This window comes from Entelurus aequoreus, linkage group LG18 (genome assembly GCF_033978785.1).
Source record: "Entelurus aequoreus isolate RoL-2023_Sb linkage group LG18, RoL_Eaeq_v1.1, whole genome shotgun sequence".
Lineage (NCBI taxonomy): Eukaryota > Metazoa > Chordata > Actinopteri > Syngnathiformes > Syngnathidae > Entelurus > Entelurus aequoreus.
In genome coordinates, this window is record NC_084748.1 from 45,747,299 (window position 1) to 45,773,018 (window position 25,720).

The 25,720-nt window shown below is 39.6% G+C and overlaps 1 protein-coding gene and 2 non-coding genes across 4 annotated transcripts in view; all 3 read right to left on the reverse strand.

Annotated features, from left to right (window-relative positions):
- Positions 1-4,540, reverse strand: part of rfc1 (replication factor C (activator 1) 1) — a 41,116-nt gene extending 36,576 nt beyond the window's left edge. For both annotated transcript variants that reach the window (XM_062027250.1, XM_062027249.1), the window contains exons 1-3: positions 4,399-4,540; positions 3,958-4,089; positions 3,804-3,879 (exon numbers count right to left, since the gene is read on the reverse strand). In XM_062027250.1, the coding sequence (XP_061883234.1) occupies positions 3,804-3,879; positions 3,958-4,089; positions 4,399-4,401 (211 nt within the window). In that variant the 5' untranslated portion in view covers positions 4,402-4,540. The remainder of the gene's footprint in view (positions 1-3,803; positions 3,880-3,957; positions 4,090-4,398) is intronic.
- A 12,638-nt stretch (positions 4,541-17,178) lies between these two features.
- LOC133634332 (5S ribosomal RNA) lies at positions 17,179-17,297 on the reverse strand. Its single transcript, XR_009821955.1, has one exon. It is a non-coding gene; the product is annotated as a 5S ribosomal RNA (ribosomal RNA).
- Positions 17,298-20,268: 2,971 nt separating this feature from the next.
- LOC133634350 (5S ribosomal RNA) lies at positions 20,269-20,387 on the reverse strand. The gene has a single exon (XR_009821973.1). It is a non-coding gene; the product is annotated as a 5S ribosomal RNA (ribosomal RNA).
- Positions 20,388-25,720: the final 5,333 nt, after the last annotated feature.

Consider the following 25,720-nt stretch of genomic DNA (forward strand, 5'->3'; position numbering starts at 1 on the left):
CTTGTATTAGTAGATTGCACAGTACAGTACATATTCCGTACAATTGACCACTAAATGGTAACACCCGATTAAGTTTTTCAAATTGTTTAAGTCGGGGTCCACGTTAATCAATTAATGGTAAAGTTACATCGTTTAATGCATCCAGCGGGGCATCACAACAAAATTAGGCATAATAACGTGTTAATTCCACGACTGCATATATCGGAATCTGTAATTAAGAGTTGGACAATATCGGAATATCGGCAAAAAAGCCATTATCGGACATCTCTAGTTTGCAGTCATCGCATTGTTTATTCTTTATACAGTACTTTTGAGTTTGTTGCGTGGCTGGTCATGTCAGTGTGGAACTACGAACTATCAAGCCGGTGGCTATTTATTGCTACGACGTACATTTTTGAGAGCCTACATTAGCGTTATTTTTGATTCGAGCATCGAAAGTCACTTACTAGCTTAGCAGGAACAGAGGCAAGGCAGCATCGGTCTGAAATTCCTCCTCGTCTTTGAGACCACGCCAGCGAGTGAAAGCCCGGGCAATGTTGATCCAAGACTGTTCTTGACTCTGGGTATCTTCCCTTTTTCTTATTTTTGTCTCCTCAGTCAAAACGTTTTGTTTCTTTAAAAGAAAATGGATGGATGGTTGTTTTGCACATTCTATCATGATAGCAGTAATTGCACGAAAGCGTTAGCGTCGACTTCCGTCCTATTAACGAATGGGAAAAGGGCGGAGTGACGTATGCCCTGAAGCAAGTAACCACATTTGTAGTTTTTTGCGTGACAGGGTTCCTCACCAAGTGCCAGTAAGAGCCCCCTCAGGCCATGACAGAGGTGTCATTCATCTAGTTGTAAGTCCATGTACACTATATTGCCAAAAGTATTTGGCTACATGCCTTGACTCACATATAAACTTGAAGTGCCATCCCATTCCTAACCCATAAGGTTCAATATGATGTGGGTCCACCTTTTGCAGCTATTACAGCTTCAACTCTTCTGGGAAGGCTGTCCACAAGGTTGCGGAGTGTGTTCATAGGAATTTTCGACCATTCTTCCAAAAGTGCATTGGTGAGGTCACACACTGATGTTGGTGGAGAAGGCCTGGCTCTCAGTCTCCGTTCTAATTCATCCCAAAGGTGTTCTATCGGGTTCAGGTCAGGACTCTGTGCAGGCCAGTCAAGTTCATCCACACCAAACTGTGATCCATGTCTTTATGGAGCTTGCTTTGTGCACTAGCGCACAGTCATGTTGGAAGAGAAAGGGGCCCGCTCCAAACTGTTCCCACAAGGTTGGGAGCATGGAATTGTCCAAAATGTTTTAGTATCCTGGAGCATTCAAAGTTCCTTTCACTGGAACTAAGAGGCCAAGCCCAACTCTTGGAAAAACAACCCCACACCATAATTCCTCCTCCACCAAATTTCACACTCGGCACAATGCAGTCCGAAATGTGGCGTTCTCCTGGCAACCTCCAAACCCAGACTGGTCCATCAGATTGCCAGATGGAAAAGTGTGATTCATCACTCCAGAGAAGGCGTCTCCACTGCTCTAGAGTCCAGTGGCGAAGTGCTTTACACCACTGCATCCCACGCTTTGCATTGGACTTGGTGATGTATGGCTTAGATGCAGCTGCTCGGCCATGGAAACTCATTCCATGAAGCTCTCTGCGTACTGTACGTGGGCTAATTGGAAGGTCACATGAAGTTTGGAGCTCTGTAGCAACTGACTGTGCAGAAAGTCTTTGCACTATGCGCTTCAGCACCCGCTGACCCCCCTCTGTCAGTTTACGTGGTCTACCACTTGGTGGCTGAGTTGCTGTTGTTCCCAAACTCTTCCATTTTCTTATAATAAAGCTGACAGTTGACTTTGGAATATTTAGGAGCGAGGAAATTTCACGGCTGGATTTGTTGCACAGGAGGCATCCTATGACAGTTCCACGCTGGAAATCACTGAGAGCGGCCCATTCTTCTACAAATGTTTGTAGAAACAGTCTCCATGCCTAAGTGCTTGATTTTATACAGCTGTGGCCGGGCCGGGCCAAGTGATTAGGACACCTGATTCTGATCATTTGGATGGGTGGCCAAATTTGTTTGGCAATATAGTGTATCATGCCAAAATGTCTAAAAATATTGTATGAAGATTGAAAAGTTACTTTCTGCTGCTTTAACCTTGGTTATTATTGGTCACAAAATGTAAATAGAGTATCGTTGGCGCTTTGGATGGTTATTTAGAGTTCTTTTTAGGCAGAATAGAGGAACTCCCATTGACTGAATTGTTAGCTGATTTGAGTTAGAATTAGAGATGTCCGATAATGGCTTTTTTGCCGATATCCGATATTGTCCAACTCTTAATTACCGATTCCGAATGTCGTGGAATTAACACATTATTATGCCTAATGTTGTTGTGATGCCCCGCTGGATGCATTAAACAATGTAACAAGGTTTTCCAAAATAAATCAACTCAAGTTATGGAACAAAAATGCCAACATGGAACTGCCATATTTATTATTGAAGTCACAAAGTGCATTATTTTCTTTAACATGCCTCAAAACAGCTGCTTGGAATTTGGGACATGCTCTCCCTGAGAGAGCATGAGGAGGTTGAGGTGGGGGGTGGGGGGTAGCGGGGGGTGTATATTGTAGCGTCCCGGAAGAGTTAGTGCTGCAAGGGGTTCTGGGTATTTGTTCTGTTGTGTTTATGTTGTGTTACGGTGCGGATGTTCTCCCGAAATGAGTTTTTTATTCTTGTTTGGTGTGGGTTCACAGTGTGGCGCATATTTGTAACAGTGTTAAAGTTGTTTATACGGTCACCCACAGTGTGACCTGTATGGCTGTTGACCAAGTATGCTTTGCATTCACTTGTGTGTGAGAAAAGTCGTAGATATTATGTGATTGGGCTGGCACGCAAAGGCAGTGCCTTTAAGGCAGTGGTTCTTAACCTTGTTGGAGGTCCCAAACCCCACCAGTTTCATATGCGCATTCACCGAACCCTTCTTTAGTGAAAAATAAAATGTTTTTTTTTCAAATTCAAGACAAAGTTATATGTTTTTGGTAACACTTTAGTATTGGGAACATATTCTAAGTAACAAAGACTTAATTTAGAGTTATTTGGTTAGGGTTAGGGGGTTAGGGTTATAATAAGGCCATGCCGAATAAGGCATTAATAAGTACTTAATAATGACTAGTTAAGAGCCAATATGTTACTAATTCGCATGTTAATAAGCAACTAATTAATGGTGAATATGTTCCCCATACTAAAGTGTTACCATGTTTTATTACTGGTGCACAAAATGAACCGTGTATGAACATCACCTTGTTCAAAGAACAAAACCAACACAGTGCATAAACTCACAACAAATGTGTGAGTTCTGCTGTTGCTGTATCTGTAATACGCCGATAGGGAAACGTTTTTATTTACACGATGATTCGGGTGTGTCTTGACCTCCGCCGAACCCGACTCACTGAACCCCTAGGGTTCGATCGAACCCGGGTTAAGAACCACTGCTTTAAGGTTTATTGGCGCTCTGTATTTCTCCCTACGTCCGCGTACAGCGGCGTTTTAAAGAGTCATAAATTTTACTTTTTGAAACCGATACCGATAATTTCCGATATTACATTTTTAAAGCATTTATCGGCCGATAATATCGGCAGTCTGATATTATCGGACATCTCTAGTTAGAATGCATTAAAAAAAGGAAAAGGTATTTATGTCTTACATAAGGATTGTGAATGATGAGCAAAGTTCCCCTTAATGCAAAAATTGTTTATCCAGTTATTAGAATCACAATCACCCTTCAAATCGAAGAAATATGACTACCTGATTCAATGACGGCGTGTTTTTTTCGTTTTTTCACAATTTCCATACGTTTGACATCCGTGCGTGCTTTCTTCTCCTGTGGCACATCAAAACAAATAAAAGGTACGAGACAACGCGTGGATTGCACTTTAGTACAGCTGACGTCATTTCTTGCCTTGATCTCCTTCTTCTTCTTTCTCGGCTCCTCGTCTGAAGATTGAGGCTTTCTCGTCGCGCTGATGTTTCCATTCGGAGCCTCCTTCTGCGCCGTGGGCTTCGTGGACGGCGCAAAGAACCGCCTGATGTCCTGCAAGCACACAATCGACGTTATATTAACCCCGAACCGCCGTTGATTGGCAGAAACAATGTGCAGCACATGACGACTGAACGCTAACATTTGTCACGACATGCCGTGTCTTAAACGGGGAAGTTTCCACACGTTTTCCCCCGGCAAAGCGTCGTGATATTGTGATGAGACTAGCTCTAAAACACCGTTTGACCAGCGCTTATTGCCGCACAGTTAGCGTTCCGAGCGTCGGCGAGCGAGGCAAAAATAGCGAGTTCGTCCTATAAACGAGCACGTTGTGTTGAAAATCCGACCGAAGTTGCAACATACCATTATTTAAACACGTATCCACACAACTTGGTTCGGGGTTTGTTGTCAGGGAGGAAAAAGGAAACCACGAAGCAACTTGGCGCGAAAGAGGACTTTGCTGTCGCCCGTAAATGACGTCATGCCATCGTTGCCAAATGGGAAATGACAAAGTATCGTTTATCGTTATTACCATAGACATCTTATATATATATATATATATATATATATATATATATATATATATATATATATATATATATATATATATATATATATATATATATATATATATATATATATATATTATACTTGCCAACCTTAAGACCTCCAATATCGGGAGGTGGGGGGGTAGGGGTGGGGGGGCTTGGTCGGGGGTGGGGGTGGGGGGGGGGTTTGGGGGCGTGGTTATTTACAGCTAGGATTCATATATATATATATATATATATATATATATATATATATATATATATATATATATATATATATATATATATATATATATATATATATATGTATATATACATATATATATACATATATATATATATACATATATATATATACATACATATATATATATATACATATATATATATATATATACATATATATATATATATATATATATATATATATATATATATATATATATATATATATATATATATATATATATATATATATATATATGTGTATGAAATTCACCAACTCGAGTATTTCATATATATATATGTGTGTATATATATATATATATATATATATATATATATATATATATATATATATATGTATGTGTGGGAAAAAAATCACAAGACTATTTCATCTCTACAGGCCTGTTTCATGAGGGGTTTCCTCAATCCTCCTGAGGATTGAGGAAACCCCTCATGAAACAGGCCTGTAGAGATGAAATAGTCTTGTGATTTTTTTCCCACACATACATATTACGCTCTACCACGGTATCGAGCACTATTTTTTGGATAATCTAATTAAGACATATATATATATATATATATATATATATATATATATATATATATATATATATATATATATATATATATATATATATATATATATATATATATATATATATATATATATATATATGTGTATATATATATATATATATATATATATATATATATATATATATATATATATATATATATATATATATATATATATATATATATATATATATATATGTATGAAATACTTGACTTTCAGTGAATTCTAGATGTATATATTTTTTATTTTTTTATTTACATAAAAGAAATACTTGAATTTCAGTGTTCCGGTGGCTATCCATCAGATGGCAGTATTGTCCTGTTGAACTTCTCCGTTCATGATGAGTATATCATTTCGGCCACCGTGTTCAATGGAGAAGTCTGTTCTACATATTTACAGACAACATACACCTTCCCCTTCGAACTGTCCTGGATGAACTGAAATTCTTGTTTCCGTTCGTTTTGGAACTTGCAAACGTATATATATATATATATATATATATATTTCTTCATCTTGCTCGTCGACGGCGTCGCCATGTCTGTAACTTCCTCGTTCTTCTGCTTCGTCTCCTTGTTGTGTGCGCAGTTGTGCACTCTACTCTCTAAAAGCCCTAGATGTTATGACGTCATTGGGCAGGCAAGCTGTTTATATTGTGGGAAAGCGGACGTGAGATCAGGCTGTCCCCATTTAGTCTCAGGTCCACATTGAGCTGGAGGGGGCGTGGCCTCCAGCTCCGGCTGAATACCGGGAGTTTGTCGGGAGAAAATCTCTGCCGGGAGGTTGTCGGGAGAGGCGCTGAATATCGGGATTCTCCCGCTAAAAACGGGAGGGTTGGCAAGTATGATATATACATATATTGCATTCTCCCTGGCGCTGTTTTGTACTGACTTTGATTATTATTTCTCAACTGTTTGTAAATGTTGAAATGTATAAATAAAGGTTTATAAAATAAAATAATAAAAAATATTTTTAAAACAAATAGACATCCTATCATCTTATAGACACAGCATCGACCGCTACTACCTACTGGCGCTGACGAGACGCGGGGCCGCCATCTTGGAGTGGTGATCCGCTTCATCCATCCATCCATTATTTCTACCGCTCGTCCCTTTAGGGGTCGCTGGAGCCTATCTCAGCTGCATTCGGGCGGAAGGCGGGGTACACCCTGGACAAGTCGCCACCTCATCGCAGGGCCAACACAGATAGACAGACAACATTCACACTCACATTCACACACTAGGGAAAAAAGTCTGAAAAACATGATTTGAACACGTTGTATCTGCCTTTACTCATCCTTCAAGAGAAATGTAAACTAAAACTTTTTAAATACCTGGGCTCTTGTATGCCTTTTAATTTTGGGTCTAAGCTTTTGGAAATAAAATAAAGCAATCGACGAGTAAATCATTGTGAAATATTTTATATTGCTTGATTAACACAATACATTGGCAAAATCTGTCACATTTGATCTTCTATTCGGTTTAATCATTATAAATGAAATAAAACAATCAACAACTACACTTTATTATTGCTAAATTAACACATCAGTTTAGGTAATCCCTGCATATTTACTGTGATGATTTTGCTCGGGTTGTGTTATAATTAAATTAAGTAATTCATTCATTCATTTATACAGCACACATTGTCATATTGTGTATTAATGATGATACATTGTTATATTGTTATATTGCTAGAACGTCTGTACAGCCAAACTGTTACTGCATTCACTTCTTCCATCCATCCATCCATTTTCTACCGCTTATCCCTTTTGGGGTCGCGGGGGGCGCTGGAGCCTATCTCAGCTACAATCGGGCGGAAAGCGGGGTACACCCTGGACAAGTCGCCACCTCATCGCAGGCATTCACTTCTTGTAGTTGCGTATCTTCACCTTACTAAACGTGAACAGTTGAATAATAATCTCCCCTCTTCTTATCAGCTACAGACAATTAAATATTGTTTGTACGTTGTAGTGTCAAAAAAGTATAAAATGTTGTTTTGAAAAGAAGTTCCTTTCTTGGGAGGTAGCGGAATGTCATCATCATCCGTGATTGGTTAAATGTTGAAATATGCTAATGAGGCCGGAAGTAAACCAGCCGTTCTGTCATTGGCCAAATATTAAATGTGTTGAAGAAAGTTGGACAGAGGCGGATCTGATTGGCTTAGAAAGTTGGAGATGTTGGAATAAGGCACGCTGATTGGTTCATATCACCCCGGTGTTGAACATATTGACGGACTATCAGCGCTCAAAAGTCCGTGACTGGTGAATTTATAATATGACATGTGTTTTTGTAGCCTGGTAAGATGGCAAAAACAGCCCAAAGATGGATAAATATTAGTCATGTTAGGGTAAAGTGAACTGAAAGTGAAATACAAAGCATTTATTTTTTGCAAGAAGTGAGAAACAGCGCCCTCTGGCGTGAGTGTAAAAGCTTACAGCACCTGGTATTCCCAGGCTTGTGCACCTCCGAGTCCAGAAGCTAACCTCAACAGACCAATCATTGAGCTCTGTTGAGCCGAGAGTTTCCTCAACAGACCAATCAAATAGCTATGTTGAGCAGAGTCGAGGAGACGGTCTTGCTCAACAGACGAATCACAGAGCTCTGTTGAGCAGACTTATTATAATACTCATTAATATTCATGATTGTCTACGTCTCAACATGGCGGCCTCCATGAAACAAGCGATCACTTTTGGAACGATGTGTATTCTCCATGTATACAGCGTTTATCCACAAAATACCACTTCCCCTTGTTGTGGATAAGATCCAGATAACTGTCTTTCTCCAATTTTTGCAAATTTCATTGCCTTAGGGACAGTATGTTTAATTAACAACACAAGAATAGAATGCAATCAGATTGATTGAGACTTTTATTAGTAGGTTGCACAGTGCAGTACATATTCTGTACAATTGACCACTAAATGGTAACACCCAAATAAGTTTTTCAACTTGTTTAAATACGTTTTTCAACTTGTTTAAGTCGGGGTCCACTTAAATTGATTCATGATACAGATATATACTATCACCATAATACAGTCATCACACAAGATAATCACATTGAATTATTTACATTATTTACAATCAGGGGTGTGGAGGGGGGGGGGGTAGGATATGGACAGCAAGTAGTGGACATAGAGAGAGAGAGAGAGAGAGAGAGATCAGAAAGCATAAGAAAAAGTATCTGCATTTGATTCACAATGATGTGCTGTTTGTTTTCATTTGAATTTTGATACGATGCCTGAGACTAGAATCTTTTTCTACTTCTAAGTTCTGGTCTTACTCACTCATCCACCGTACTCGGTTATGATATAACCTCGTACTCTCTTGCCGAAATGTAAATGTCAACATTAGATCTACAGTCGAGAAGCTACAGGCGGACTTTTGTGCGCGGCGATACACACAACGCTGTAACGCTGTAGCAACAATAAAACCTCTTGCGTTAACGTTAGACTTAACTTAATTTGATAACGAAAAAGTACAAAAAAATAATTTACTCAGTTGACTATTAAAATTTCATACTCTTTTCATTTTTGCAGGCAATCAAGATGGATTGATTGATTGAGACTTTTATTAGTAGGTTGCACAGTGAAGTACATATTCCGTACAATTGACCACTAAATGGTAACACCTGAATACGTTTTTCAACTTGTTTAAGTCGGGGTCCACTTAAATTGATTCATGATACAGATATATACTATCATATATACTATCATCATAATACAGTCATCACACAAGATAATCACATTGAATTATTTACATTATTTACAATCAGGGGTGTGGAGGGGGTGGGGTGGGGGGGGGGATATGGACATCAAGTAGTGGACATAGAGAGAGAGAGAGAGAGAGAGAGAGAGAGAGAGAGAGAGAGAGAGAGAGAGAGAGAGAGAGAGAGAGATCAGAAGGCATAAGAAAAAGAAAAAGTATCTGCATTTGATTGTTTACATTTGATTATTAGCAATCCGGGGAGGGTGTTAGTTTAGGGTTGTAGCTGCCTGGAGGTGAACTTTTATTGCGGTTTTGAAGGAGGATAAAGATGCCCTTTCTTTTATACCTGTTGGGAGCGCATTCCACATTGATGTGGCATAGAAAGAGAATGAGTTAAGACCTTTGTTAGTTCGGAATCTGGGTTTAACGTGGTTAGTGGAGCACCCCCTGGTGTTGTGGTTATGGCGGTCATTTACGTTAAGGAAGTAGTTTGACATGTACTTCGGTATCAGGGAGGTGTAGCGGATTTTATAGACTAGGCTCAGTGCAAGTTGTTTAACTCTGTCCTCCACCTTGAGCCAGCCCACTTTAGAGAAGTGGGTAGGAGTGAGGTGGGATCTGGGGTGGAGGTCTAGAAGTCAGGAGCCAGTCCACGAATGCAAAATGTGTCACAAGAAGTTCTGGTATGGTAAAATGATGTGGATTTGCTAACTTTAACCCTATTGTATGGTGCAATCATTTTTTTGTCTTTCAGGGATGGAGGGACCTCATGGCTGGAATTCCTGTTCCAAGACCGGGCTGACGAGGGGATGATCTTGCGACTCGACATCCGCCACTGGTTGCATCGCTGGGAAGCCGTTGTCATTAAGCAAACACATTCCAAGTACGGTGTTTTCCTTAGCGCACTCGCCGGGGCCATTCTTGCGTACAACCGAGAGGATCTCATGCAGCTCATCCACGCTGTGAGAAAAGGCGACGAGGCACTGTATGCTGATTTCAGCGACGAGCAGATGCTGAGCTATGTGAAGCCGTACCAGCTCAAGTCCTATGTGCGACGAATCACCCGAGGTGTTGAGGTAAGCTACTGCATTTCTCCTCTTTGCTTTATCTTCTTTTAATATGATATGCAATTAGGCACTATGTACACGCACAATAGAAACAATCATTTACTATCTTTATGTAACGTATTGATGTGGCTTGTGACTTGTTTTAGGCAGTGAAAATGTCATTTGGGATTTTGTTCTTCTTTATCTTTGTTTCAGGAGAGTGCTAGTGCGATTGAAGCAATTCTACTTGAATTCAAGGGTCCAGCTGGTCTCGATGTTGACGGTATCCACCTGTTCAAGTCGTCAGAAGCTGTTGACGCTCGCTGGGTCGCTGCTGGCAAACATCTGGGGCCGTACTTATCAAGCTTCTTAGAATTACTCCTAAGAAGTCTGCTAAGAGTTGACTTAAGAGTAAATAAATTCTTCGCTGAAAGCTGCACTTAAAAGTTAGTTATCAAGCGTCTTACTCACACTTTCAGCGAAGTGTAGGACTGAATCTTAAGTGTCACACTCAGAGCTGAATTACGACATTACTATGTGCCGTAAACGCAATTTTAGGTGACGTCATTTCTGTGTCCATAGAAATGACCAATCACGGAAGGGAATCCCTTGTCTAAGAATAAAGAAATATCTTGGAAATATTTAAGTGGACAATGGGAGTGTATATTTTGACAATAAACTACAAAATAATACAAAACAAACTAGTCCCCGCCGGCACTCACGCTACCGCTCCCTCTCTTCTATCGCCCACACACTCACTGACGTCACTCACCTCACGGCCACACACATACGCTACTCTCATAACATTTTCTTTCCAATTCATTAATTAGGCAACTAATTTGAAACTGGTGGCTCTATATATACTAGCCCACTGCAGCCACATGCAGAAATCAACAAAGAATCAAAAAGTATTAAATCTGTGACAAAAACAATATCCGCTCTGTCTAAACCAGGGGTGTCAAACTCATTTTAGATCGGGGGCCACATGGAGAAAAATCAACTCCCAAGTGGGCCGGACTGGTAAAATCACGGCACGATAACTTAGAAATAAAGACAACTTCAGATTGTTTTCTTTGTTTAAAAATAGAACAAGAACATTCTGAAATTGTCCAAGTCCTGTTTTTTTTTGGGTTTTTTTACAATTACCTGTTGCCGTTAATAATATAGAAACTTTATTTGTTGTTATTTATATTTTCTGAATAAATTATGTAATAATGTTCATCAGTCAACTCACTGGTGTTAATGTCCAATCTATCAAGATAAAAAAATGCTATCAAAATCAAATTACAGTATGTTATTTATGTAGTTTGATCATTTTCCTTGACTGATACTGTCATAGGTGCCGATCTACATTTCTGCCAGTGGGTGCTCGGTGTGTGTGTATTAAAATACTGTACGTTTGACACTCCTGACCTAGTGGTAGGCCAAAGAAACAATATTTTATCACAACATCCGGTTTCGGTTTCTAATTAAGAAGACCAAATTTTCGGTGCATCACTTGTCAATAGTGCCCGAATAATAGGCACTATTACACATGTTCAGTGGCCTTGTGGTTAGAGTGTCCGCCCTGAGATGGGTAGGTCGTGAGTTCAAACCGAGTCGTACCAAAGACTATAAAAATGGGACCCATTACCTCCCTGCTTGGCACTCAGCATCAAAGGTTGGAATTGGGGGTTAGATCACCAAAAATGATTCCTGAGCACGGCCACCGCTGCTGCTCACTGCTCCCCTCACCTCCCAGGAAGTGAACAAGGGGATGGGTCAAAAGCAGAGGACGAATTTCACCACACCTAGTGTGTGTGTGACAATCATTGGTACTTTAACTTTAATACAAAGAATTGCTATTGTGACATCCAGTGGACACATTTAGAATAGCAGTTTCTTTCATTCAAAAATTTCAGGTACATTTTCATACTTGGCAAACTCATCCCGCGGGCCGGATAAAATTGTCCGCGGGCCTGATCCGGCCCTCGGGCCGTACGTTTGACACCCCTGGTCTAAACGATACCGTTTGATCAGCTGCTCGTCATCAAAAAAAAACAAAAACATTATTCCGTTCCCTGAACGTTCGCGCACGTCTCTCTCGCCTCAGTGCCATCCCCTGCTGGCAACTCCTAACCACTTAAGACACCTCTGAAGGTCTCTTAAATATCGTGGAGAGTAGGAGTGATTCTTAGACTTAAGAACGTTGATAAAAAGCTTTTATTCTTAAGTTTGAGAGTAGGACTAAATTTCGCAAATTCTCAGGACTTAAGTGTAAAATGGCACTCTAAGAAGCTTGATAAGTACGGCCCCTGAGCTGCATGCAGGTGAGATATCCTGAAACATTAATATTAAAAAACCATCTTATCTTGTATTTGTTACCACATTTATTTTTATTCTTCTACTTTGTAAACAAAGTTCATTTTGTAAAAGTCCTTCTCATTAAAATGTTTCATTCAAACATTTCAATCTTTTAGGACCCACCAGACATACCTTTGTATGTAGCTACAAAAACGGTCAACATGAATGGGGTGAAGCTCAACAAGTACAGGAAGTAACTCTCTGGAAGGTCTCCATTCCCACTTGGTCCCTTCTCAACGCTGTGCCATCATGCCTTTCCAGGTCAGCATTAAACATTTAAGAAAGTTCAACTTAAAAAGAGACTGTTATCAAGTAGAGACCTTTTAGAATGTATTCTATGAAAGTCAAAGCAAAGTTATAGTTGTCTTATCTTTTGTCAATTATGTTTGATGTTGTTTAAGTTAAACATAGTTTCCTCTCTTCTTATAAAAGAATAAATATTAGTGGGGGGTTTTTCTCCAAGTTTAATAAACTAATATTATTTTTAGTGACGCCAAATTCAGCGTCTCAATCGTCAGGTACAAACTCTCTTTGGGAAAGAGCACCTGTTCGAACCAAATTTCACAGCACCAATGCCCTACCCAGACCGTTACGAGAACCCCCTGGAAGAGGAGCTCATCGGGATGGAATATGCGTATTGCCAGTCTACCGACTTTACATCCAAAAGATACTACATTCAGCAAGGTGAGATTAAATTCCCAATTTTACTTCCTCTTGAGTAGGGATGATGTTTGATAAGGAATTATCGAGTTCGAGCCTATTATCGAATCCTCTTATCGAACCGATTCCTTATCGATTCTCTTATCGAGTCCAGATAGGTTGTTGTATATGGAAAAAAACACACAATATTTGGTTTAACAAAAGCTCACTTTTATTATATAATAAAAAAAATAAAATCGAATAAATAAATAAATATTGACTGTTACCCACCTAAAAAAATAAAATAAAATAAATAAATATTGACTGTTGTTACCCAAAGTATATTAAGTGGGATTTTTCAGAGAAACAAATATATACAGTAACACAAAAACAAGCTGTCTCTGTGATCACTATAGGTGTATAAATAATAATACAGTGTTAAATAAAATCAGTCCCTTGGGCACAAAACTGAAAATAATACATCTCTCCAAAAAGTGCACTTCTGCTGCTATTTGACATAACTGTTTGTTATGATGCTTTGACATTTTTGCACTTTATTTCTTTATTGAAAGAAAATTCTATGAAGAGAAAAGTTCTTTGCAAATGTGGTTACAATGCTAAAAAATGAAAAGTTAAAGCTACAAAAACAAATACACTTTATTGAGTTAACATTATTTCTTTATAGGGGGAAAAATGTTATGAGCGAGAGAATATAACAACTACACTACCCAGCATGCAACGGGAGTTACGAGCATGCGCGGTAGCCCCGAAAAGTGTTGCATGTTGCCACGCTGTGAAAGTAAACGTCAAGAACTCAGCCAACACGCCTCGTCTGCATTATTTATAATTAGACAGACAACACATCTACAGTGTGATTTTGTAACGTTTACAAGGAAAGAAAAACAAAAGTTAAAAAAGGGAGATGTGTTGTATATATATGTATGTGCTGCAGTGTTGTATATATATGTATGTGCTGCAGTGTTGTATATATATGTATGTGCTGCAGTGTTGTATATATATGTATGTGCTGCAGTGTTGTATATATATGTATGTGCTGCAGTGTTGTATATATATGTATGTGCTGCAGTGTTGTATATATATGTATGTGCTGCAGTGTTGTATATATATGTATGTGCTGCAGTGTTGTATATATATGTATGTGCTGCAGTGTTGTATATATATGTATGTGCTGCAGTGTTGTATATATATGTATGTGCTGCAGTGTTGTATATATATGTATGTGCTGCGGTTGTTTTAAGAACGTTGCGACAGCTGCCGTAAAGGAGGTGCGTTGCTAGCCTGGTTGCTATGTTTCCGGTTGGTGGTAAAAGTGTTGGTCATGTGTTTTACCCTGCTCAAATCTCTCAGTAAAGTTATTCGATGGATTATAGCTTTTGTTTTGAACTTTATTACACCTTGGAGCGCTTTTTCCCGTCCATTGTTTTCCTGCTTTCGCTATCTGCGCCTAATGACTGAGCTACGTGACGTCAATTCTTGTGATGTCCCATGGAGCATTTCTGGTCGGGACGGGATTCGAATAAAGAATCAACTCTTTTCCTTTACTATAGTGGTCTCGATAACGGGTACCGGTTCTCAAAAAGGGATTCGAGTCCGAGGACTCGGTTCTTTTCTTATAAAACAACAGGGAAAACCGGTTTCGAGTATCATTCCTACTCTTGAGTACATGTACCTTGGTATTCAATATGTTTTACCTATTTAAATATCCACTAATAGCATTGATTATCATGATGACAGTTTCAATGAGTTTTAGTTTATACCATTTTGGCACCAAAACAACGTTTATCAATCAGATTACATGAGCTTAAATCTTACATATGTATCATGGTTCAAGTATTTAATGACTTTACAACTTTTTTTTCCTTCTTTGATTTCAGTCGAGGAAGAGCAGTCTCGAGAGGAGCCCGATGGTCCAGAACAAGCTAAACAAGCCGAACAAATCAGCAAAACCATGTGCTGCTTGCCAGATTCCAAACTGCGGTGGACTCCAAAAACGCAATACTCCATCCAAGGCAAAGACACTCGGGAGCAAGCAGAAAATGTTCACGTTCCGTCCAACCACTCGCAAGGCAATAACTCCTGGTTTTGAGGGGGTAGTATTCGATGATTATGAGCATTTCCAGAGAATTGTTGATGAGAAGCTTCAACGGAAACAAGAGTAACATTCATAAACCTTGATGTACATGTAACTGTATTCTTTTCCTCTCTTGCCCTCTCTCTCTTTCTTTCTTCTCTCTATCTTTTTCTCCTTTTCTCATTCCTTCACTCTTTCCTTCTTTATCTTAGGGCTTGGATTGAAATACTGTAATAGTTGTTTTCATGCACAGTTCTACCAGTAACTTGCGTTGATATGATACTGATTTATAGGCATTTTTTTAAGGAAATAATGTAAGGAGAAATACATTGATGTTTTTTGTTTTTTTTATATATGTCAAAAACAGAGATTTTGATTATCTATGCTCGCCGCGAGAGAAATCAAAACGGCCGTTACAAAAATCGATCATTAGATATCGTTAGATTGTTTTCAAACATTGATTCAGATCATTATTTTTCGTAAACAAAGTTTATCACTTGTATCTATCATTAATATAACGATGCTACTTGCCACAACTCTTTTTTTTTATAAAAGGATGTGCAATTTAATACTTTGATATGACTACATTCATGCTTCAGGTGCTTTAATACATTGTATGTTTCTGTTTTTATCTCAGGTTGTGCTGAAATGAGTTGATGTACTGAGCTTTCATTGTTATTACTGCAGCTCAATTATACGACACTTCTTGAATTGTTAAACACATACATCTGCATCATTGTTTTTTGTTGTAAATATTTATACTTTTAAGTGAAATTACCCACCATAAGCAACTCAAGTATGAAAGAAATAAGGAAGTAAACAACAAGAACACACACTAAATTTTACCCTGTATTTGTTTTCAATTTGTTTGTCTTAATGCATATAATATTTGCTTCCATAATGTAATATTTATATATGGATAACAGGAAAAGAAATCGAGAAAATAAAATTAAGAGACAGAAAGATGTGGGGGGGGGGGCGGGGGGGGATAAGATACAAACAAATTAAATGGATAAATGGATTGTTAATTAATGATAATCAATTAAAAATCAGGGACAACAAAAGTGCCTCCAATGACAAATAGACCATCAGGAGGAAGTGAAACTGTAATGTTTTTAGCTGTAGAGGGCGCAATTTCCAGATTAGTGATCGGGAGATTAATTACCCAGGCGTGACCCCGATCTGGACTTGGGGGGGTCGTCGGCCATCCCCAGGCGGTCTCCCATCCAAGTACTAACCAGGCCCGACCCCGCTTAGCTCCCGCGTGTTCAGGGTAGTATGGCCGTAAGCCGAAAGACGAGGTAAAACCAACCTTTTTAAATGGAACTCTTACTCTCTTTTTAAATTGAAATGTACTATTTATATTCGAGCCTGGCGCACATGCGTACACTAATATGTTTTTTCTGGCTGTGTGATTGTTGTCTTCCTTTGCTACGGCGGTCAAGTTGCTTTCACGGTGGATATTTGCCTCCGGAGCTCCAGCAGAAGCTCCCTCTCACTGTGCCCACACTGCTCTCTCATGCTGCGGGGAGATTGCAGGAGAGGTGCCGCGCTCAACACTGCTTTATGCTTAGGGACCGTCAATAAATTACATTGTCTTGAAATATGCAAATGAGGCCGGAAGTCAACCCGCCGTTCTGTCATTGGCCAAATATTAAATGTGTTGAAGAAAGTTGGACAGAGGCGGATCTGATTGGCTTAGAAAGTTGGAGATGTTGGAATAAGGCACGCTGATTGGTTCATATCACCCCGGTGTTGAACATATTGACGAATTATCAGCGCTCAAAAGTCCGTGAGTGGTGAATTTATAATATGACATGTGTTTTTGTAGCCGGGTAAGATGGCAAAAACAGCCCAAAGATGGATAAATATTAGTCATGTTAGGGTAAAGTGAACTGAAAGTGAAATAAAAACCATTTCCTTTTTTTTTTTGTTGCAAGACATGAGAAACAGCGCCCTCTGGCGTGAGTGTAAAAGCTTACAGCACCTGGTATTCCCAGGCGGTCTCCCATCCAAGTACTAACCAGGCCCGACCCTGCTTAGCTTCCGAGATCGGACGAGATCGGGCGTGTTCAGGGTAGTATGGCCGTAAGCCGAAAGACCAGGTAAAACCAACCTTTTTAAATGGAACTCTTACAGACGGGGTGGGAGGAAATGACTATTTATCTCAGAGCCTGGCGCGCATGCGTACACTAATGTGGATTTTCTGGCTGTGTGATTGTTGTCCTCCTTTGCTACGGCGGTCAAGTTGCTTTCACGGTGGATATTTCCCTCCGTATATCTTCTACATCAAAACACTGAGTAATCTTAAAAGGAGGTCAAATAAATAGTTCTACCTCCGTAATAACGTGCACACCCATTCTTTCCTAATTATATCATTTATATCATTTTTTATTATAATATACACTCTTTTTTTTTTTTTAAATAGGATTTTATAAAAAAAACAAAAACATTTGGATAATAAAAATCATGGTTTCTTTTCAAAAGATTCATGGTCATGTGACCTAAAATCCCAAATTCACTTGATATTTGAAGTGCTTTTCTCTCGTGTCATTCACGCCTTTTTGTTTTAAAATTTAAGTTTAATTTGTCAAAACGTGAACTATGGGGGGTTTGTTTTCCCGAGATGCAAGAAAAGTTGGATCGGACATGGCGTGAAGGTAAGGACATTATTTATTTCAACACTAACAAAAAGAACAAACTTAAAGGCGCACACAAGGCGGAGGTACAAACTTGGCTTTGAAAACAATAAACTAGCACTTGGGTAAAAGCTATGGACATGAAAACAAAAACACTTACTGTGACATGAAAATAGACAAAACTCACTTGGCATGGAACTGTGGTAGCATGGGTAGCAGAAGTCAAGGGTAGCATGAGTAGTACAGAAGTAGCAAGGGTAATGTCGCCAGACAGACTAACTGAAAAGGACCGGCTTAAATACTAGTGACATGATTGATGACAGGTGTGTGAGTCCGAACGTGAAAACAGGTGCAACTAATGGGTTGACATGGTAACAAAGACAATGGAGCGTAAACAGAAACTAAAAGAGTCCAAAAACCAAACAGAACCTAGCCAAACAAAAACATGATCAACAGACATGACATAATTGGAGGGACAAGCGGTAGAAAACGGATGGATGGATGGCGAAATCCCCTCCTCAGTGGTAAGCAAGATGGACGGGCTGGCAAACTCGTTCATCAGAAAGTGGCTGGGACTACCAAGGTGCCTCTCAGGCGTAGGCCTCTTTGGTAGGAACTCGCTTCAACTACCACTGCGATCCATCAGCCTGGGATACAAGCAAGAGAAGGCTCGGCTGGTGCTGGAGCTGAGGGAATCCACTGACCAGCTGGTGAGAGCAGCGGGCACCCAGATAAGAACAGGAAGAAAGTGGAAAGCCCAAGAAGAGGTCGACACGGCAATCTGCAGGCTGAAGCACCGTGAAGTGGTCGGCAGAGTTCAGGAAGGTCGAGCAGGCCTTGGGAGTGGCGAGGCTCCCTTGTTCTGGTCAAAGGCTTCCAAAAAAGACCGGAGAGCCATGGTGGTGGCAGAAGTTGCAAGAACTGAGCAGGAACGCCTAAACATCAAAGCGGTGTCCCAGGGCCAGCAAGGTCATTGGACATCATGGGAAGGTCTCACAGACAGGTCTATGTCCTGGTCTGACCTGTGGAAGATCCCCCAAGCCAGGCTCAGCTTCCTGATCAGAGCAACGTACGACACCTTGCCTTGTCCCCGAAACCTCCACCAGTGGTTTGGTGCCGAAGAGACCTGTCCCCTCTGCAACACCATCAATGCAAGCCTCCAGCACATCCTGTCAGGCTGCATGACAGCATTGTCGCAGGGCCGCTACAGATGGCGACACGACCAAGTCTTGAGGAAGCTGGCAGAGGTGTCAGAGACCTGCAGAAAGGAGGCGAATAGCAGACCTTCCGCTCCAGCCAGACATCCAATCCAGTTCGCGAGGGCTGGTGAGGGTGCCAAACCCCCCCGCCAGAGAGCTACAGCGAGACTCCTCTCACCAGGAAATGAGTGGAGCATGAGGGTCGACCTAGGGAAGCAGCTCCAGTTCCCCAGGGAGGTCGTCGAAACATCACTACGACCAGACCTGGTCTTCTGGTCAGAGGCTCGCAGGACGGTTCTTCTGGTCGAGCTCACTGTCCCATGGGAGGGAGGGTTGTTGGCTGCTTATGAGCGGAAGCGAGCCAAGTACTCTGACCTGGCAGCAGATTGCAGGGAGGCTGGCTGTAAAGCTGTCATCTGCCCTGTGGAAGTGGGGTGTAGGGGCTTTGTGGGTTCCTGAACTGCTCGCCTACTCTGAGACATTGGATGCACAGGAGCGGGACATCGGAAAGCCATGAAAGAGCTGGCAGAGGAGGCGGACAAAGGCAGCTTCTGGCTGTGGCTAAGGAGGAAGAATAAGAGTTGGGGTGCAAACACCTAGGGCATCAGCAGGGGGTGGCAGGGAGATATCCCTGCCATCGCTCCGCCACCATGAGACGTTCTGGGGTTAAAGGAGCGAAATGTTAATGAACGGTGGTCCCCAGCTGATGACCCGTTTATGCCCACAGAGGTGTTCAGTGGGGTGTCACAGCACACCTGTCAAAAGGCACTGGAGGAGGTGCGTCAGGCAGCAATGCCCAGCAGGAATTCCATCACCTGTATCTTGATATAGGGACCGTCAATAAAATACATTGTCTTGAAATATGCAAATGAGGCCGGAAGTCAACCAGCCGTTCTGTCATTGGCCAAATATTAAATGTGTTGAAGAAAGTTGGACAGAGTTTGAGATTGGCTTAGAAAGTTGGAGATGTTGGACTAAGGCACGCTGATTGGTTCATATCACCCCGGTGTTGAACATATTGACGGACTATCAGCGCTCAAAAGTCCGTGACTGGTGAATTTATAATATGAAATGTGTTTTTGTAGCCGGGTAAGATGGCAAAAACAGCCCAAAGACGGATAAATATTAGTCATGTTAGGGTAAATTTAACTGAAAGTGAAATAAAAACCATTTCCTTTTTTTTTGTTGCAGCAAGTGAGAAACAGCGCCCTCTGGCGTGAGTGTAAAAGCTTACAGCACCTGGTATTCCCAGGCGGTCTCCCATCCAAGTACTAACCAGGCCCGACCCTGCTTAGCTTCCGAGATCGGACGAGATCGGGCATGTTCAGGGTAGTATGGCCGTAAGCCGAAAGACGAGGTAAAACCAACCTTTTTAAATGGAACTGTTACTCTCTTTTTAAATTCAAATTTACTATTTATATTCGAGCCTGGCGCACATGCGTACACTAATATGTTTTTTCTGGCTGTGTGATTGTTGTCTTCCTTTGCTACGGCGGTCAAGTTGCTCTCACGGTGGATATTTGCCTCCGGAGCTCCAGCGGAAGCTCCCCCTCACTGTGCCCACACTGCTCTCTCATGCTGCGGGGAGATTGCAGGAGAGGTGCCGCGCTCAACACTGCTTTATGCTTAGGGACCGTCAATAAATTACATCATTGTCTTGAAATATGCAAATGAGGCCGGAAGTCAACCCGCCGTTCTGTCATTGGCCAAATATTAAATGTGTTGAAGAAAGTTGGACAGAGGCGGATCTGATTGGCTTAGAAAGTTGGAGATGTTGGAATAAGGCACGCTGATTGGTTCATATCACCCCGGTGTTGAACATATTGACGGACTATCAGCGCTCAAAAGTCCGTGACTGGTGAATTTATAATATGACATGTGCTTTTGTAGCCGGGTAAGACGGCAAAAACAGCCCAAAGATGGATAAATATTAGTCATGTTAGGGTAAAGTGAACTGAAAGTGAAATAAAAACCATTTCCTTTTTTTGTTGTTGCAAGAAATGAGAAAGAGCGCCCTCTGGCGTGAGTGTAAAAGCTTACAGCACCTGGTATTCCCAGGCGGTCTCCCATCCAAGTAGGGGGGAATATTACATGTTTTTTAGGGGGAAAATATTGCATATATTTTGCGGGTAAAATATTGCATATTTTTTAGGTAAAATATTGCATATTGCATATTTTTTGGGGAAAATATAGCATATTTTTTAGGGAAAATATTGCATATTATTTAGGGAAAAGATTGCATATTCTTTGGGGAAAATATTGCATCTTTTGGGGGGAAAATATTGCATATTTTTTGGGGAAAATATTGCATATTTTTTGGGGAAAATATTGCATATTTTTTAGGGGGAAAATATTGCATATATTTTGGGGGGAAAATATTGCATATTTTTGGGGAACATATTGCATATTTTTTAGGGAAAAAATTGCATATTCTTTGGGGAAAATATTGCATCTTTTGGGGGGAAAATATTGCATATTTTTTGGGGAAAATACTGCATATTTCGTGTGTTTGCCATATTTGCCATAACGCTTTCTTTGATCTTATCCACAACAAGGGGAAGTGGTATTTTGTCGATAAACGCTGTATACATGGAGAATACAAATCGTTCCAAAAGTGATCGCTTGTTTCATGGAGGCCGCCACGTTGTATTATAATAAGTCTGCTCAACAGAGCTCTGTGATTCGTCTGTTGAGCAAGACCGTCTCCTCGACTCTGCTCAACATAGCTATTTGATTGGTCTGTTGAGGAAACTCTCTGCTCAACAGAGCTCAATGATTGGTCTGTTGAGCAGCGCTTCTGGACTCGGAGGTGCACAAGCCTGGGAATACCAGGTGCTGTAAGCTTTTACACTCACGCCAGAGGGCGCTGTTTCTCACTTCTTGCAAAAAAACAAAATCGTTTTCATTTCACTTTCAGTTCAATTTACCCTAACATGACTAATATTTATCCATCTTTGGTCTGTTTTTGCCATCTTACCCGGCGACAAAAACACATGTCATATTATAAATTCACCAGTCACGGACTTTTGAGCGCTGATAGTCCGTCAATATGTTCAACACCGGGGTGATATGAACCAATCAGCGTGCCTTATTCCAACATCTCCAACTTTCTAAGCCAATCAGATCCGCCTCTGTCCAACTTTCTTCAACACATTTAATATTTGGCCAATGACAGAACGCCTGGTTTACTTCCGGCCTCATTTGCATATTTCAACATTTAACCAATCACGGATGATGATGACATTCCACTACCTCCCAAGAAAGGAACTTCTTTTCAAAACAACATTTTATACTTTTTTGACACTACAACGTACAAACAATATTTAATTTTCTGTAGCTGATAAGAAGAGGGGAGAGTATTATTCAACTGTTCACGTTTAGTAAGGTGAAGATACACAACTACAAGAAGTGAATGCAGTAACAGTTTGGCTGTACAGACGTTCTAGCAATATAACAATATAACAATGTATCATAATTAATACACAATATGAGAATGTGTGCTGTATAAATGAATTAATTAATTACTTAATTTAATTATAACACATCAAGAGCAAAATCATGACAGTAAATATGCAGGGATTACCTAAACTGATGTGTTGTGTTAATTTAGCAATATTAAAGCGTGGTTTTTGATTGTTTTATTTCATTTATAAATGATTGAACACAACATAAACTGAGTACAAAACCAAATGTGCGAGATTTTGCTAATGTATTGTGTTAAGTAATATATAATATATGACAATGATTTACTTGTAAATTACTTTATTTTATTTCTAAAAGCTTAGACCCCAAATTAAAAGGCATACAAGAGCCCATGTATTTAAAAAGTATTAGTTTGCATTTCTCTTGAAGGACTTGGATGAATAAAGGCAGACACAACGTCTTCAAATCATGTCAGACTCGGGGTGAACTGCTGGCCTGAAAATGTTTGCCAGCACTGGGACCTGAAAAATACTCCTGACCTAAAAATACTCATATATAAAAACAAAAAAAAGTGCGAACAGGTGAAATGTAACGAGAAAAAGTTGCAATGTTGACTATTATAACACAAGGCGTTTTTTTCCTTTAAAGCTGTCATTGCTCAAAAAATAATAATGAATAAAAAACAATGTTGTTATGAATTATTGACTTATTGAAGGCTCCAATTACTTCACATCAAATATTCCACTTTGAAATATTTTTTGGGGGAAATATCACATATTTTGTGTGTTTGCCATATAAAAGGCAACATTTTCTTTGACAAAAATAGCATAAAACAAAAATATAAAAACGTATAATTGACAGATTGATCTGAAGTTGATCCCAAAATGTATAGGTTTAAAGTACAAAAATGAAACAAAAATAACTTATGATGTATTTTTAACACTTTTATAAGTGGAGCCCTGAGGATTTTAGTAGGATTTTGTTTCTTAAAAACCGTCTTTGGTCAAAATAAAATAATGAATAAATAACAATGTTATGAATTATTGACCTATTTAAGGCTCCAATTACTTCACATCAAATATTCTACTTTGAATTATTTTTTGGTAGAAATATTGCATATTTTGTGTGTTTTCCATATAAAAAGCAACATTTTCTTTGACAAAAAATAGCATAAAACAAAAATATAAAAACTTATAATTGACGGATAGATCTGAAATTTATATCAAAGTTTATAGGTTTAAAAAAATAAATAAAAATAAAAATAGTGTATGATGTATTTTTAAAACTTTTATAAGTGGGGCCCTGAAGATTCCAGTAGGATTTTGTTTATTAAAAACTGTCTTTGCTGAAAATATAATAATGAATCAAAATCAATGTTGACCTATAAGGCTCCAATTACTTCACATCGAATATTCCACTTTGAAATATTTAATGGAGTGGAACTGTTGCATATTTTGTGTGTTTGCCATAAAAAACAAAGTTTTCTACCACAAAAAGAGTATAAAACAAAAATAAATTTTTTAAAAATAATAAAAACGTATAGACGGAGAGACCTGAATTTAATCTAGAAATGTATGGATTTAGGGTAAAAAAAAAACAAAAAACACTTTTATAAGTGGGGCCCTGAGAATTTTAGTGTGACTTCCTAAAAACTGTCATTGCTCAAAATATAATAGTAAAACAAAATCAATGTTGTCATGAATTATTGACCTATTTAAGGCTCCAATTACTTCACAAAGCATTCCCCTTTGAAATACTTTTCGGGGGAAATTGTTATGACCTGTAACACCAGGTCATATTCTGGTATTTGTTATTATTTCTCCTTAGTTGAGTGTTCTTTTCTGTTCCAGCGCTCACTTTGTTGCCACGGACACTCATTTAAAAAGGAGCCATATGTAATAATGTGGCCAGAAATGGTACTGCAATCACAGTCAAAATTCTGACTGAGGTTGCCAGATACGCAGCCGAATCCAGCTTGATGGACTGGGCTACTCCATTTTACACAGAAATTAGGCTATTTTCAGGAATAAGTACGTCATGCCTGCGTACAATATCACAACAAATAGCATTTATTATGGTTGTTTTCAGTACTATCAGAAAACAAAGACTAAAACAAACTACAACCAACACTAGCAATGGTTATACTGGTGAAAATAAGTAGAGCATGCTTAGCAGCCTAATGTACACCCAAAACTAAAGAGGAGACTTTTTACCAAGGTAAGTCTATAGGCTACTGTTTCAAACATTTCAGATTGCCATATAACTTGGTGCATGTAGTCCATAATATGCAAACACGAATGAGGAATTATTTTATCATGTGATTTGTCTGTCTCCATACGTTTCACATTGCCATGATGACAGCCGTGCTAATGTTGGAACTCATTTCCTCAGCGTATCAGCATGTTGAGAAGGAAATCGGCACTGACACTACACATATCCACATAGGTTTTATTTGTCGAAAATATATTTTGGCCTGTCAGTTGGATGACACATCGACATACGGGCTAATGGGCATATATTTCCCCCGTTAGCTTATATGTCGATGTGTCATTGACCGGGCTAGCATGTTAAGCATTGGTTGCAGGAACATACTAGCTTTGTTAGACAAGATCATAGACTGTATTGGACAATATAGTTTACATACCAAATGTCCATTTCCATTTATTACAAGTAATAAGAAAACATAAATGCCTGACTTGCCTATCAAGGAGGAAATTAACAAGTTTGGCATGAGATGAAAAAATCTTCTCCACCTTCATTTGTCTCCATCTTTCAAAGGCATCCCCAATACAAATCCTCGTTTTGTTCCTGGATTTGTCATGAATAAGTTGAGAATGGTAACAAGGCCTTTTAGATTTACTAAGGTCTGACATGTTTAGTAACTTTACCAGTGGCAAAAGCCAGACGAAGGTGGAGGTGCGTAACTGGCAACCTGGATGTGACACACTCACTGGCTTTCTAATTGGTCAAACGGTGGAGGGCGGGGAATCGAAATGAAAACAATAACACGATTTCGGGGCTGTAAATCTAATTTTGAAATGAGCATATCCCGGCTGAACTACTGTTATCAGTTATAGAGGTACTGGAAAAGAACATGATTTATTAACGCCTTTTGACATATCAGGGCCATTTAATGACTTGACATGAAATTATTACATATGGCTCCTTTAATGCACCTGCCTCAGATTAGTGGTCGGGAATCTCACCTGCTCCTGATCACTAATCAGAGAGCTATTTATACCTCAGCCTGGCAGTC